At 38.7% G+C, this 16,750-nt stretch overlaps 1 protein-coding gene and 2 non-coding genes across 3 annotated transcripts; 2 read left to right on the plus strand and 1 right to left on the minus strand.

Moving 5' to 3' along the window:
• Positions 1 to 1,035: 1,035 nt before the first annotated feature.
• nfkbiaa (nuclear factor of kappa light polypeptide gene enhancer in B-cells inhibitor, alpha a) lies at positions 1,036 to 3,908 on the minus strand. Its single transcript, XM_053614754.1, has 6 exons — positions 3,606 to 3,908; positions 3,035 to 3,140; positions 2,466 to 2,673; positions 2,261 to 2,349; positions 1,608 to 1,862; positions 1,036 to 1,493 (listed from the first exon to the last, which is right to left on the minus strand). The coding sequence occupies exons 1-6, from the start codon at positions 3,839 to 3,841 to the stop codon at positions 1,461 to 1,463; spliced, it is 927 nt and encodes a 308-aa protein (XP_053470729.1). The 5' UTR covers positions 3,842 to 3,908; the 3' UTR covers positions 1,036 to 1,460.
• A 9,704-nt stretch (positions 3,909 to 13,612) lies between these two features.
• Positions 13,613 to 13,685, plus strand: trnar-acg (transfer RNA arginine (anticodon ACG)). The gene has a single exon. It is a non-coding gene; the product is annotated as a tRNA-Arg (tRNA).
• A 528-nt stretch (positions 13,686 to 14,213) lies between these two features.
• On the plus strand, positions 14,214 to 14,286 carry trnar-acg (transfer RNA arginine (anticodon ACG)). Its single transcript has one exon. It is a non-coding gene; the product is annotated as a tRNA-Arg (tRNA).
• Positions 14,287 to 16,750: the final 2,464 nt, after the last annotated feature.

Raw genomic sequence — 16,750 nt, forward strand, 5'->3', positions numbered from 1 at the left:
AATAAATATTCCTCTTCGTATTATTATTATTATTAAACAAGGTGTTGAGTGTCTCATGATTTAAGTTCTTGTTAGAAAAGCACTAAAAACTGATGAACTCAGGCTGGAATTCACCCGCAGCACATGACGGAGTGATGATGCATGGTTATTTAACTGAAGTTTTCCCCTCAGGATTAAAACTCAGAGGAGAACAAAGCCGTGGAGTTTCCCTAAAGGTTAACATCAGTCTCCATAAATCCTCTAAACATTTCGTTTGGAGAAAAATAATTATGTCTGTTCTGAGATGTTGGATATGAATTCCTAAGATAAGATGTGTAATACACTGTACGCATGTCAGTGTTGGAGAAAGGGTACTGTACTGTACTGTTCCCTGTCACTGGACTGGTCCTGTAGTACCTTCAGTATCTTTTATAAAGGTGTAACGATACTACAAATACATTTAACACTTTACACTGAAAGCTAAATAATTATCTTTATATATATATATATATATATATATATATATATATATATATATATATATATATATATATATATATATATATATTAAACCTTTCAGAGGTTTTATCCACTACTCATACAACTGGGAATATTTGGGAAATTCCAAAGCTGTTTATTTTTGGTAATGTAATAAAGGATTTTTTTTTTTTCCATCAGAGGTTCAGCTCTGTACTGTCCCAGATGATTCAATTATCTTCACACTGTTTTGTTGGGCAAGAGGAAATTTTTGGCTTTTCTTTAAAAAAAAAAAAAAAGAAAGAAAGAAAGAAACCATAGGGGAAGTTTTGTTGAAAGTGAGTCACTTATGACCCCACTCTCTACCAACATAAAAAAATTAATAAATACAAAATCATTCACTGAGTCAGAGTCACTGATTCCGTTACAGAAACGATACTGATCACTGTACAGCGTCAGGAATGTTCTCTGATTGCAGTCAGTGATTTTAGCTTTTCCATCGGAGACATGCTTTATTTCCCCCCACCACAGAAAAGAGAAAAAAAAGAAAAAGTTCAAAATCAACAAGCAGACGAAGGATTCAACGGAATGTTCTTTTTTTAATATAAAACGTTTTATGGTCATATACACAATAATATATTCAAGATGTACAATAGTGTCATTATTAACAATTTACAAGTATAAAAATAGAACTTTTTACTTCTTTTTTTTTTTTTTACAATATAATACACTTGCATCTCAGGTACAGTCACTTCAGGGATTTTTGAGGAAGGGCAGAAATTTCCCATAATCCCTGCATTCTGAGCACCTATTTCAGCCTCATGTTTCATTCTTCCATCTCCTTGTTGTGCGTAGAGGAGTCTGAGCCGTCACGCTACGTCACGCCATGTAACGCCACGTCACGTGATCCACGGCCGTCATCACGAGGACCAGCTGCCTTCTGTTTTGCTTCATGGGAAAACTCAGTCCCATTTTTTTTTTTTTTCTCGTTTCTTTAGTTCACTTCACTTCCCGAAAAAATGAATGTCGTCGTATAACTGTGAGGAAAAACAAGAAACTTATTAATCACTGATCACACTCGTACACGATTTTAAACAGCTTAAAAAAACGGAAAAAAAAAAACCAAAACCTTCATCAAACTTCAAACTTACACAGTCCTCGTCGGACATGAGCTCGTCCTCGCTCTCGCTCTCGGAGTCGGGAAACTCGCGCAGCTCGGACGCCGTCTTTGCGAACAGTTGCTGTCTGATTTCGCCGTTTTGCCGGCCGAAGGTCAGGTGATACGGGACGTGTCCGCCGTAGGTCACGCTGTTGACGTCTGCGCCGAGAGCGATTAACTGCTGCACGAGGGCCAGATTCTGGAGATCCACAGCCAGGTGGAGGCACGTGCGACCGCTACACTGTTCCTGAAGGAAATAAAGAAACCTTGTTAGTCCCCTTTACTGAGAAACAGTTTTATTTTCAGAACCTGTTACAACACACTCTTGTTGACTTCCATGGGTGATCAAGTGGCCTTGAACATTTATTCAGGAGCTCTTTGGATCGGGTTTGGTTTGACTGATTGCTATGAGTTTGTAAACGTTAATGTTAATGCACAGAGAAGCAGAGAAGTGAAGATTGGAGTTCCACACATCTCTATTCTATATGCTACCTCTGGGTACCATTACTCATGAAAATAGTATTATCTTCCACTGCTATGCAGATGGCACACAGCTGTATGTCCTACCACTGTCACAGTCAACAAGCGTGTGTTTTAAACAAAAACGCACTAAAAAGTTTATAGTCCATGTATAGAAATACAAACCTTGGCATTAATATCTGCACCCAGTTGCACAAGATTCTCGACCAACGACAGGAAGCCACAGATGGACGCTATGTGCAGACACGTGTGTCCTGTAATTCAAAAAAGAAGAATAAGATTTTTTTTATAAACACTGATAGCAGTGATGTTAAAGCTGATTAGAGAGTGAACAGGTGAAAGAAATGCAGCGTGAAGAGACCGTACTCACCGCTGTAGTTTGGGACAGACAGGATGCTGCGCAGGTGATGCGTGTTAATTTGCGTGAGTACGGAGAAACAGGACAGCGAGCCTCTCCTGCAGGCGATGTGCAGCGCTGTGTTTCCGCTCTGATCCACCGTACGCGGGTCACAGCCGGCTTTCAGAAGCTTCTCCACGATGTGCGGCTGCTCCATGATGACAGCCAAGTGGAGCGCGGTCTAGGGAAACACACGGCAAAGAGAAACACGTTTAGTCGAGATATACTTTCATTATTACACTAGAGAGCAAGTCCTCAATCATTCTGCAGAGCTTCAGATTTAAAATACTCCGATGATGTTTTATTCCAGAACTTTCCACCCACAAAAAAATTTGAGTCTGAATTGATGTTATGAATAAGCTTTTTTCTTTTTAGGTTTTTTTTTATTATTATAATTTATTAAAAATAATAAGTAGCCATATAAATAATACATATATTGTATTATTATTTCCCTGGGATTAAAAAAACCCAATTCTAATTCTTTCATTCTTTTTTGTTGTTTTTGGTTGTTTTGTTGTTGTTTTGGTTGTTTTGGTAATTACCTGTCTCTGGTGGTTCTGTCTGTTGAGGAATGGGTCGTTGATGCAGTGCTTGATGATCTGGAGCGCTTCATTCTCAGCCTCATGTATGATGGCGAGATGCAGGTACCTGGAAAAATAATGTGGGTTGCTATTTAGAATTGATCGTGTAGAGAATTACCAGCAGAGGAAGTGGTTTAAAACTCGGGCGTTTCGCAACTCTGGAGTTTTTTTTTGAAGGTTATTTCCACCCAGTGAGGCTTTGACACATCTGACGCATGATCAGGGTTTTGGCTGCGCGCCAGGGACTTTCCGAATTTCTCTTAGCGCCCCCTGTGTTCATCAAACCCATCAAACCCAGTTCAAATACTTCTGATTTAAACACTTTTTACACTCATGCATGCAAATAAATAAATAAATAAATACAAATACAAATAAATAACCACAATAAACACGCACACACACATTGTAGTGAAATGAGTAAAATGTCTAACGCGCATTTTATTACCTATTTAGTTTGTTTTTGTTTTGGGTTTTTTTTTCCTCCTTAATGCAAATATGTGAATAAACGATTAAAGAGAAAGAAAACACTTACGTGTCTCCATCCTCGGTGACTTCATGCTTCCAGGATTGGTGTGTGTGCGCACTGTCCTGCGCGCTCCTGGGCAGCTCCAGATCCGCCATTTCCTGCACCAGCTGCTGATATTCATCCTCCTTTAACGAGTCCATGCCGCTGTCCAAGCGGTCATCCGTGTGTTTCGCGTTTTTCGGATCCATGTCGTCTGAATAGTCCAGTCGGTTATTCCTCGTAGGGGCTGTGTGAATATCCATGACTGCTTTCTTTATATCTGTGCGCTCTCTGTCTCTGTGTGTGTCTGTGAGGGAGTGTGATCGAGCAGGGCTGAGGGAGGTGTTTATAGTCTGCGCTCAGGAGGGGATTTCCACTCCAGCGTCCTGATTAGCGCGGGGAACTCAGGGCGGGTTTTTATTCACAGAATTTCCCTCACTGTGAGCAGAGTAAGAATGAAATTTGTGCTTTTCCTATTACACACACACACACACACACACACACACACACACAGAACAGTTCCATAGTGCAATAATCATGTGAATAAATGAATGAACCTTGGGCATGAATGATAGACAGAGAGACAGACAGATAGACAGACAGGTCCACAGCTCAGGAGCTCAGTGCCTTCCCTGAGCTAATATGATTAGCATCATACTAACATCACATCATGCACATTTTACATAAACAAATCCAACATGAACTTTTTGTAGAAATGCATATAGAGTGTATAAACTCTTTATTATCTGAATATCTAAATACAACTATCGCATTCTTTAGCAGCCGCATTAAAAACCTCACCGAACACTGCGTCCGATTTCTGCTTAAACGTTTGCAAAAAATTGGTTCCCCCTTTGGATAGTTAATGGTTTACTGCGTACTTAAACGCTTTCTTACAGGGAAACGCTGCGGTAAAGTTTGACATGGAAGCTTCTGTTAAAGCCGTAACCGGAGAACCCTTGTATGGGTTCTAGATGTGAGCTTATAAGGGTGTCATAATAAAGAAAAACAAATGCTTTAATTTTGCAAAATAAACCGTATTACAAACGGTTTAATTCTCGAATTGTTCTCGGGTTATTGAATAGTTTCCTTGTGGAACATCCAGTTATAAGGTTCGACATTAAAACATTTAATCATTTTCTTAGAGGAACCTTGGAAAGAACCGTGAAAAGTTCTAGATTTAAGAGTGTGAAGCACCATTAAATCCTGTGCATGCGTGATTGGGTCCTTCTTTATCCAGATAAATGTCCCTAACTTCCTTGAACCTGACGGGTTTATTTAGCGGGACAACCTATAAAGGTTTATTTTTTATATATGAGTGTGATAATAAAGACAAACAAACGCTGTGATTTTAAGATTTTAAAAAACATGGTTCCCTGGAAGTTAGAACCTTTCAGAGTACCATCAGAGGGACAACTGAAATAACCCATAGAGGTTCTAGATCTTAAGAGTTTATCACAGGTTTTACTCCTGCGCATGCAGGTACACTCGGAGAATTTAGATAATTAAGTGTTCTTAGCTTCCTTAAAAGGTTTCTGAGCTCTGTCTGATGTTCAAACACTCTTTTGTCAGGTTCGACAGAGAACCTCTAAGGGTTCTTTAGAAAACTTTAAGAGTCACAACCAAAAGAACTTTTAGATTTGACCTTCTTCCCCGTAACGCTGCAGTTTTCCTGTTTTGCAATAATTGTTCCCCAAAAGTTCTCAGTTCTTAGGTTCCTCAAAGGTTCTCAGAAATAGTACTAATACGTTTCTACTTAGAATCTTGTGTGTGATGATATACTGCTAGAAAACGCTTGATATATTTCTAAATAGTTAAAGGTACTCATCTTCCTTAAAAGGTTCTTTCTGACAGGGAAACATTCTGTTGAAGGGTTTTTCAGGAAACGTTAAGGTTCCACCCAGAGGGACAGACTGAAGAAGGTTCTAGATTTTACCTTCTTTCCTGAGCGTGTAATAATAAAGAAATATAAATGTTGTACTTTTGTCCTTTTGCAATGATGGTACACTGTTAGCTGTTAATTGGTTCCTTAAGGGATTCTTTGTGAATAGTTAAGGGTTCTGCGCTCCCAGAAGGGCTTATACATCAAACCGGAGAACCTTTAAGGGTCTAGATTAAGCTTTTTTTGTTTGTTATGCTAAGCGTATGACTGTAGTAAAGATGCAGTAAAAAGTCAGGAACCCATGGGAATATATTGATGCAAAAGAGTGATCAAGCAGCTGAAAAGCTGAGGAAGTGTGTAGAGGTGGTAACGGTGAACATGTACAGAATATTCTGTAAATAATAAATACAAAATTAGTTTTATGCGGTTTGACTCCCATCGTTTCCTGATGTTTCAGACACCCTGTAGCTTGTTACATGCTTTGTTCAACTTGGAGGTTGTTTTATGATGCAAAAAGAATGAAAATGGATTTTATTTTTTTTTTAAGTATGAAGCAGACTCAGTAGGAAGGATGCGTTGAATGTGTTGCGTGAGTTACGAGTGCTCTGTAGAAATGGAAGGCCCCTCAGTCCGGGGTTTATGGGAGTGTTTTGTGACTTTGCTGGGACTCTCCCTGCAGAAAACACCAGCGCTGATCGTCTTCGCTGGGGCTGACTGAAGCTTAGCAATTTTCCATTCACACATTCCCTGTGGTTTGGCCCTCACTTCTGTATAAAATAAAATGTCTGCCATTTTATTTTCACACACACACACACACACACACACACACACACACACACACACACACACACACACACACAGTGAATAACAAATATAACAAGTTTTACTCTTGTGCACGCTAGTTCACTAAGGGATATGGGGTTTTTTCATTTCCTTAAAAGACTCCAGTTCTAGTCTGGAACCCTGTTCTGATATGGAAGCACTCTGTTGCAGGGTTCTGCATTGAAACTTTAAGGATTCCCCTGGAGGCACAACCACTGAAACCTTACAGTATATCACTTATAGATGTGAACATTTTTGGGTTTTTTTTTTTTTCAGAATAGTGTAATAATAAAAAAAATGCATACTTTTAAAAAAAGTTCTACTTGGAACCTTTTCTGACAAGGAAACACTGTTGTAAACTTTGACATGGAAACTTTAAGGGTTCCCCTTAAGGGGTAATAAAAGAAACCTTATATATGTGTTAGAGTTGACCTCATTTCTCTATAAGTGTGTAACAATAAAGAAAAATAAATGCTGTAATTGTGTCAACCCTAACCCAGGGGTTCTCAACTGACTAAACAACAAAATACCTTGTTGTACAAAAGGGACATCCGAAAGAACCTGTAAGGAACCCAAATTTTTGACAGTTTTTAACCAGTTTTTAACTAGTCCTGTGCGTGCAGGTAGAAATAACACTAATTGTATTTATTAAATGTTCACAGCTTTATAAAAAAGACTGTAATTTGGAATCTTGAAGGGTTTTGCAAAAGACTTGAAGGTTCCCTATTGAGGTACGACTTTTATGATGTTTTTTTTCCTTGTTTGCAATAATAAAGAAAAATAATGCTGTAATTTGGTTATCTTGTGATGAAGGCTCTCTGTTAGAACAACTGTTTCCTGTAGGTTTTTTTTTTTCTTTTTCTGTCGGATATCTGGGGGGTTACACTTGAGGAGCTTTAAATACCTCACTTCTGTCTAGCATGTATTCGTTTTTTCCCCCCCACATGCGTGTGGTTTCCAAAATGGCGTACGACGCAGACGAACACGTCAGAATTCGCAGCCAGAAACGATGCAGATCTACAAGTCTGCTGCAGACTGATCACAGAATGAAAATCTAGACTGTGGTTGTACTTTTTTAAAACAAAAGAGAGCTGAGGATTGTTTGGGGGCGTCCGGTTTCACTAAACAGACAATCAAAAAAAAATTCAGAGGGGAAACTCCGTCTGTGTAGTTAGACGTGGGTTTGTGTGACTACCTGACTGACATTAGAACTGGAAACCACTCAGTGTCTGTTTACATTCCACAGGATCTTCCTAGCAACCATCTCCAAGACACACAGTTCAGTTAGTGATACTGAGACACACAGTGGCGAGATGAGAGAACACACCCGTGTGTGTGTTACGTCACAGTCCTTTGTTCCTGACGCATTAACACACACACAAAAATTCCTCATGTTCTTCTGAGGGTACACTGGGAGTGGCTTAGAGAAAACGTTCACAGGGATGCCGTATAACCTTTCACCTCATTATGAAATACGTCCCCAGGTAGCAGGGAACATTCTCAGAATAGTTTTCAAAAGTTTTGAGGAAGGTCATGCTGTCCCTCTGTGGTGGGGAATTAACTTCTAACCTCAATCCAGACAGCAGAATCCGTAACTATCTTCAAAAAGTGGCTAAAGACCCACTTAACTAACCCTTCACTTATCCCCATTCAAATGAATAAATAAATAAATAAATAATTCTGCACTTACGCTGGCTCTTACACCTCTACTCTGTGCACTTTGCTCCTCTAGAACTCAATTTAAAATATTGTATGGTAGCACTACTTGTATCGTTCTCCACTTGATATATCGCTTTGAAAAATAAAAAAAACAACAACATATTATTATTATGGAAACTTTATTTTCCCATCTGTAAGTCGCTTTGGATAAAAGCCTCAGCTAAATGAATAAAATGTAATGCAATGTAAATGTGTTTTGAAAAGAATGAAAATACATTATTAAGGAAAATGTATGTACGGAATGTGATTGTGTGGTTTATGTGTGTGCGTGTATTGATGCACCGCTGAGCAGTTTCTGAAAGTTCATTGTTTTTCGATGTAATGACAGTAAAGTTTTCTATTCTATTCTATTCTATTGATCTGAAAGTGTTTTCAGAACATCAGGAACACTTGGCATGTTGAACTTTCGTAGAACCAAAAGTTCCCAGAACTGTAACATTTGAAAAGAGTTTACTGCTCACCAAAAAAGAACATTATTAGAACGTTCAGAACCACTGAGAACTAATACAGATTGTTAGCAGAACATCAGAACCCAGTTCCAAGAAGCTCAGGTTGTGATGTTAAAAAAAAAAATAAAGTTCCTGCCTGAAATTCCTCACGTATAAAGAGTGTTATTAGAACTTTTAGTAAAGTGTTCAAGAGGTTCAGGTCAGGTTGTAAAGTTTATGGTCTAAAACCTCACACAAACACATTTTTTTATATAGACAGTAAGCTACTATTTATTGTAACGTTCAAAAACCAGAAATGAAAACCTGACCGATTGAATGAAAAGGTCCTACAGTAGAACCGTAGCTTTCTAAAAGCATGCAGTATAATACGGGTTTGCTTTGCAATCTTATTAGAACGTTGCTCACACGACATTTCCATTCAGAATAAAAAGAGCGTAGTATCTGAAAGTTCAGATAAGCGTTATCTGAAAAACGTTCTCGTAACATTCCAGAGCTGATGTTAGTAGAGCGCTGCTGGAAAGAAAAAAAACTAGTACACAAACTGTCGCATCAGGGTTGTGTGAAGGTTGTCAGAAAACGTTCTCGGAACACTAAACACTAAAAGTTCTTAGATTTAAAAGTTCCTAGATCCTTCCTGATTTTGCTTGCTTTAAAGTGTATTATCAGAAACTTCAGAACTGTTGATCATCTATATCGCTTGCTAACAGAGACACCGTTATCAGAATGTTTCATTACTATTTGACAGTTTACATACATAACGTTACTACAACGTTCTATAAACATATGCGGTAATACGGGTTTGCTCATGCAACTATTGCCCAGTACATTATGTGGTAATACACTGTTGGTGTCAGTCACTGAAAAAGATGCACCAGTGTTGCAGGAATGTTTATATATGTGTTTCCTAGCAACATTCTAAAAAATACACAGAACACACCTTTAAAAAAAGTTTAATATGAGTTTATCAAACATTTTTTCCCCCTAGATCCACCTAGATGTTGCAGAACACACCCAAATGTCTCCGTCTGGGGATTAATAAAGTATTATCTTATCTTATCTTGTCATTTCTCTCTGTTCTACCACACATTCAGTTTAATATATTCAATGTTCATTCAATTTATATTTTTCCATAATTAAGTGATGAAAGATACATGATTTAATCACTTAAGATCAATTCAGTTTGAATTTTGTACACATATCTGTGTGTGTGTGTGTGTGTGTGTGTGTGTGTGTGTGTGTGTGTGTGTGTGAGGAGGGGGTCATGATGTTTTTGACCTTGTTCTTGTTTTTTATGGTTTTTAGTTTAACTTGTAGGTGTGACCTTCCCTTGTTGTGTGAGTAATCTATATTTAGTGCTTCTGGATGTTTCTGGCTCCACGTGGCCCAGATCTCTCGCTAAATTTATCAAAATGTGGTAAAGTTGTGACCAAAATGTGCAGGTGCACAAACCAGAGTGTTCTGAACGATCAGGCAGGTTTAATTTCCATTAATGAGACTGAGACACGTTCCACACAGCGCATATATTAAATGATAGGAGCTGTCTGTTTTTGTAAACATTATCATCATTACCATTTCTTTTACTATTTCTTTCGATACGTTCTCAACTGCCAAGTTATTAGAATCTCTAATGTTAGGTTTTGTGTGTGTGTGTGTGTGTGTGTGTGTGGTCTGAGAATGTTTTTCTACACAACATTTGTAAACATTCCTACAACGCTGCTGCAACATCCCGTAACGTTCATACATGCAATCGTACGTGTTTTTTGTATAACTCTGAAAACAGCGTTATATACTAACGTTATGGAGATTAGTGTTACAGGAGATGTTTTATAATGTGTTACAGAAATATACAGGAACATTCCATCTCTGTCAGCTGAGATTATTTTTGATCTCACTTCTTGTATTTTCTACTTTGCACTTCTTTGATTGCTTCTTTAATGTGTGTGTTTCATTCTTACAGGTATTTCTAGACAGCAGGAGTGTAAAAGTACACTAGTAAAAGGACACTACATGACAGTGAGAGTACTGTGGCCGGGCCTGTGTGTTTAACAGGTTAAAGGTTATATGTACACGGGGAGTTTTAGGCTGTCCAGTTACGGGGGCACCGGCATGAGTAATGTGTGAGACACACGGCCTTCTTCATGACCACACTATAAAGATCAGACAGTGGGACGTGAATGTAGGTCTACAGGCTCGCAACAGTGTGACTCAGTTTATATTCCACACTGATTTAGGACATTTGTGGCATTTTTAAGTGCAACATTTATGAAGAAATGGCAGATTTTTATGAATGAATGAATTGTTTGGAACTCCATAAATAGATTTTAAAAAGCACGAACAAACAAGTAAATAAGCTGTATTTTAAAAGCATTGTATTTTAAATAAATAAATACATGAATACATTTTATTTATTTGGGGAGGGTATTGTTGGTTTATCAATTTTTAGCTTTTATACAGTGCCAATATTAATGTAAAATGTGACACGCAGTGAATGCTGTATTCATTGAGTGAGTCACATTCACACACAAAAAAAAGTCCAACTATCATACTAGGAAGGTTTCCATTTCCACAATTCCTCAGAAAGCAGAATCTTATGCAACACATAAAGGAAATCCCGAACCACTGAGACTTTAGGTTGTGAATCACATGACTGGCATTCCATCTGCCTGTGTCATGAGGAGTGTTTCAAACTTTGGACTTGACTGAAATAGCTTTTGTTTCTGCTACACTTCAGCTTTACATGGAAGTTAATGCAACTCAACATTCAACCCCTGTGATGAGATGGATGGTTGGATGGATGGATGGATACTTTAGTGATCCTGATGGGAATTTGCAGAATATGGGCTAAAACAAATTCACAAATAAGGATCTTATAGCTACAACTTTTAAAGTAACATTACAGGAATGTTGTATAAAAACATTCCACCCATAAAACCTTCTGGTGGAGGTTTAACTTCTGTGTACAAGAAAACATTCAGAAAGGGTTCTGTTAAACTAAATTCGTTGGGTTGTTCTCCTTATATCTTTGTATGTACAGTCATGTGAAAAAATAAGTACCTATTTTGAAACAGTACCTATAATTAAAGTTGAACAAACTTGAACAAAACCACAAGGGAAAGTCACTTTTTCAATCGTTTATTCAACAGAATTCTCAATAGATGTGATATTCTTCTGTGGCGAAGCAATCCAAAACCATAACATTTCCACCACTGTGCTTCAGAGTTGGTTTGAGGTGCATCTCCTGAAAAGCTGTCTTTGGTCTTTTGCCAAACACGTCTGCTGTTACTGTGGCCAAACAACTCTAACTTTGATTCGTCTGTCCAGAGCACATTATTCCAAAAGGCCTGGTCTTTGCCTGTGTGCTCATTGGCAAACTGTAGTCTTGCAAAGGCTTTTTCCTGACACGCCTCCCATGCAGGTCAGATTTGTGCAATCTCTTTCTGATTGTAGAAGCATGCACTTTGACACAGACACTTGCAAGACTTACTAGCAGATCCTGTGATGAAATCTTGGGGTTATTGGAGACTTCTTTTTGCATCAGACCGTCTGCTCTTGGGATGAATTTGCTGGGACAGCCGGTCCTGGACAAATTGGCCGTCATTTAAAATCTGCACCACTTGTAGATTATTTTCCTTACCTCATTTATCTCAGTCTTTAGCTCTCAGGACGATCTGCTGAGACTGAATGATTACACCAGTCTGCTGAGGAAGACCAGCCTGCAGCGGGGTCAACACCTACACACACACACACACACCATTCAGTGAATTCATTACACTGTCATTTCATAATAGACGTGTGTGTGTGTGTGTGTGCGTGTAGGTCAGATCCTGCAGGTGGTGAGAGCTGCTAATGGAGCTCAGTACATCATTCAGCCTCAGCAGCCCATCATGGTGCAGGAGCAGGTGCTGCCTCAGATACAGACCAGTGGAGTGCAGGCTCCGGTTATTCAGCAGGTACACACACACACACACACACACCAAAAATGAGAATATACACACACAGGGTTAGGATTAGGGTTAGGTTTAGAGTTGATGCTTTGTATCTGTTGAAACTACTAAAACTCTCAATCTAAAAGCCTTGAACTGAGTTTTTAATCCTAAAATCTGGATGTTTGCTCTGTTCCGCCCCCTAGTGGACAGTTTTTCATTCCTCCACTTACATAAAAGCATAAAGTCTCAAAACGTGACGTGTTAATTAAATGTATGGACGTAATTTCCACTGAAACATTAAGTCAGAGAAATTTCTCATAACGTACCTGGCGGAAAAAATTCTTATGCATTTTGAGCAGTAAGAGTAGTAAATTATATTGATTTGTCAGAGACACAATCTGACTAGCCAGGTCTCGGTAGGTGTATGACCTGTGAATCTTAGTACACAGGTCATATCCAGCTCACAGTGATGAACGGTGTTGCCAACGAAAGACTTTGTCACTAGATTTGATGACTTTTTAAACCGCTTTAGCGACTTTATTGCAAAAATGAACCTAGCAACAAATCTGGTGACTTTTTGAGCAGATGTTAGTGACATTTGATACATCTCTCCAGCTCACATCAAAGCTGCTGACAATACAAGTTGGGACAGCAGGTTGATCACCAATGTGTAAAGGCAACAACCAATCACTGATCACATTGTTCCCAACAACCAATCACTGATTACATTGTTCCCAATAACCAATAACTGATCACCACTGTTCCCAGCAACCAATCACTGATCACCATTGTTCCCAACAACCAATCACTGATCACCATTGTTCCCAACAACCAAAGTTATTCCATCTGTGACCATATCCTTTATGTCTATTTCCCAATTCCTAATAATTATAAAGCTCTCTTGTATTCTGGAGTGTCTATTTCAGATAGTTTTCCTTCCTCGTATAGCTTAATTTGTAACTTGATATGCAAATATCATAACGATTCAATGCAAATTAATCTATGGCGTCACCAGGCGCCCTCTAGCGACTTGTTTTTTTTGTAATCATGCGTTAGGTAACACCGAGTGGAAAATCTGTAAACACAAACCTTAATTGAATCTCGGTTTAATTTTCGTCACAATTTCCTCGTCTTTAGACTGAAAATAACATGTTCTACATCACGGATATATTTAAAGCGCGTCTATGAATAAATTTTCTCCTTTATAAGCTGTACTCCTGGCCTCTTCTTTCATCCGGGCCAGTGGCGCAATGGATAACGCGTCTGACTACGGATCAGAAGATTCTAGGTTCGACTCCTGGCTGGCTCGAGGATGTTCCTTTTCTATCTTAATTTCTTTTTTTCCCCTTTGTTTAGTTTTGAATGTTCTCTCCGTAACATTTTGCTGTTTTCACTTGCTATAAATCAGTGGCTATGTTTCATTTAAATTCCCCCCATTCAATTTCCGATGTTTACGGATCAGATCTAACATACAATTAAACATCTCTGACACCGATCTCTGAATTTTGGAGTTAATAGTAAACGGGGAATTATTACGAATTAACTTTTATTGTGAATTGTTTTTTTTTTCTTAATTTAGCGATACTGACACCAGGAACAGGCCTCATGTCTAAGCCACAGTAGCACACACACGTCACCTGTAACCTTCACTGTGGAAATTTTGCTTTTATTCTTATTTTAATCTAAAAAAAATTAAGGTTGCTGATCAGATAGCTGGCTTGTAAATAATGATGGCGATAAAAGTTTTAATTGTGCGGAAATTTTAGTTCTTAAAACACGTTACTTAAATATAACATCAATGTTTTTAGGCTGCTCCGCGTGTATAGGCCTATCATCTGGGCCAGTGGCGCAATGGATAACGCGTCTGACTACGGATCAGAAGATTCTAGGTTCGACTCCTGGCTGGCTCGAGGAAACATTTTTGTTTGTTTGGTTAGTAAAACTTAAATTAGTAAGTAAACAATTGTTGCTCCACTCTAAAATTTGACTGGGACTGACTGAATTCTGGAGGTAAAAAAAAATTTACCTTAAAAATCAGCTGCATCATCAATGTAACTATGCTAAACTGATTTTTTATAATTCTGGTCAAGAATGAGACCTTAATGTTAACTATTATTGTTAATAAACACTTTGGATTTTTTTCTGGTATAATATTTTTTTCAGTTTTTACTCACTGCATTCCTACACACAGACATATTTTCATGAAAAATGTATCGTTTGTCAAGTCCGCTGATGATGTCGCTAACTCTACTGTAGTAGCGGTTTTAGATCAACAAACTATCGCTAGAATTGGAATTGTACGTGGCGAACACAAACGAGCACAGTGAAACATCTCAGTGCGGTTATATTAAATAGTAGAACTCTTGGAATGCTGTTCATCCAATCAAATTCATGGAACAGAACTAACTGTTGTGTAATATTTCGTATAAAACACACCACTTTTAACATCTAATGTTTATTAAAGCATTGTAATTCTCAACTTCAAAATCCAAAATACTGACCCCCTCATCAGTTTAAACCGTGTTTGCAAATATGATCAAACAGATTTTAACCAAACTTGACCAACTAAAGGACCCAATGGATGTTCTTGTGCCAAGGATTATGAAACGTGAAAACACAAGGACGTGTGGATTTCTCTCTAAGTAACAACTTAAAAACCTCTGTGTTGCTACCACCAGAGTGACTAAATAGGTGGTCACACAAAAGGTGCCTCAAGAGATATTTGGATTAGTTAAGGACTCCACTTCATCATGGGGTTCTAGTTGGAACCCGAAAACAAATGATATCCACAAAAGATCACATCAACCGTTAAAGGGTTTAAACTTGAACACTTTATGGTGAGAGTGTGATTTGAGACTTAGATTCCTCCAGTGCTGTAATGGCTGCGTTAAACCTACAGGGCGTCCCAAAAATCTCCACACACAGGGGACTATGTACACCAGCACCAAGTCAGTTGAGCCGTCGTCAGTGGATGTTCGCGGACCTCCACTTTTTCCCGGTTGGTTCGCAACACGTCAAGTATTTTTGAATTTGTTAATAAATTTGGCAACAGTGTCGGGTGTGATGCACTCGCCATGTTTCATGTTAAAAGTCCAGCGCAACATCGTGACAGCGTCCCGATCCAGCCATGAGAACGATTTCAAAACGTTCTTCTTTTGTCAAAGGTGTTCTTAAAGGCTATCTGAAAAATAATATACACCAATCAGCCATAGCATTAAAACTACTGACAGGTGAAGTGAATCACATTGATTGTCTCCTTACAAAGGCACCTGTAAAGGGGTGGGATATATTTACTACGCAGCAAGTGAAAAATGGGCAAGCGTAAGGATCTGAGCGACTTTGACAAGGGCCAAATTGTGACAGCTAGATGACCGGGTCAGAGCATCTCCAAAACACCAGGTCCTGTGGGGTTTTCCCCGGTATGCATTGGTTCGTACCTCCCAAAAGTGGTCCAAGGAAGGACAACCAGTGAACTGGTGAAAATTGTTCAGGAACAGTTTGAGGAACATGACTGAGATCAAGGTGTTGACTCGACCTCCAAATTCCCTAGATCTCAATTCGATCCGAGCTTCTGGGGGACGTTCTGGACAAACAAATTTGATCCATGGAGGCTCCAATTCGCAACTTAAAGGATCTGCTGCTAGCGTTTTTGTGCCAGATACCACCGCACACCTTCAGAGGTCTTGTGGAGTCCCCATGCCTCAATGGGACCTACACAACATTAGGCAGGTGGTTTTAATGTTATGGCTGATCAGTATAGAATATAAATGAAGTATGAAAAATTTTGGAAGACAGACATTTTGCTAAAAAGTGTTAATGTCTCCTATGTATGGAGACTTTTGGGACACCCTGTAGAACCTTAAAGTGTTTCTTGGGTTGTTCTTCTGTGGAAACCCATTATAGGTTCTATGTTTAACTTTACAGGTGTTTACCTACTCTGCATCATGAGGGGCTTGTCCTGCTGAAAAATAAAATCCTCTAAAGCACAGGTTTCCAACCCTGGTCAGGGAGAACCCGCCGTCCTGCACAGTAGAGTGTTTTCCCAGCTGTAACAACTTCAACTTAGGAAGGTCTGATAATTAGAGTTGAATCATGTGTGTACAGAACATGGGCTGCTCCAGGACAACCAAAGAACACCTAAAAACTTCAAAACTTTCAGATGATTCCAAGTAGAAACTAGATTTAGGAAGCTAAGGAGCCTTTGCTATCCAAAGAGTCTGTAATAGAAAGTAGATTTTTAAAAAATTGTTTGTTTTTTGAAGACAGACGGTAGAGGTTAAATTAACGGTTATACAGAAGAAGAAAATAATCCTCAGGTGCTTGCCACTTTTGGGGATTAATAACGTGTGATGATTAACACTCACTTCCACTTCA

This window comes from Ictalurus furcatus, chromosome 25 (genome assembly GCF_023375685.1).
Source record: "Ictalurus furcatus strain D&B chromosome 25, Billie_1.0, whole genome shotgun sequence".
Lineage (NCBI taxonomy): Eukaryota > Metazoa > Chordata > Actinopteri > Siluriformes > Ictaluridae > Ictalurus > Ictalurus furcatus.

Coding starts and splice junctions, on each gene's coding strand:
- nfkbiaa (XM_053614754.1), bottom strand. CDS start 3,841: ATGGATATTCACACAGCCCCTACGAGGAATAACCGACTGGACTATTCA. Junction 3,141..3,605: donor GTCACCGAGGATGGAGACAC/GTAAGTGTTTTC, acceptor TTATTTTTCCAG/GTACCTGCATCTCGCCATCA. Junction 1,863..2,260: donor GTGCAGATATTAATGCCAAG/GTTTGTATTTCT, acceptor TATTTCCTTCAG/GAACAGTGTAGCGGTCGCAC.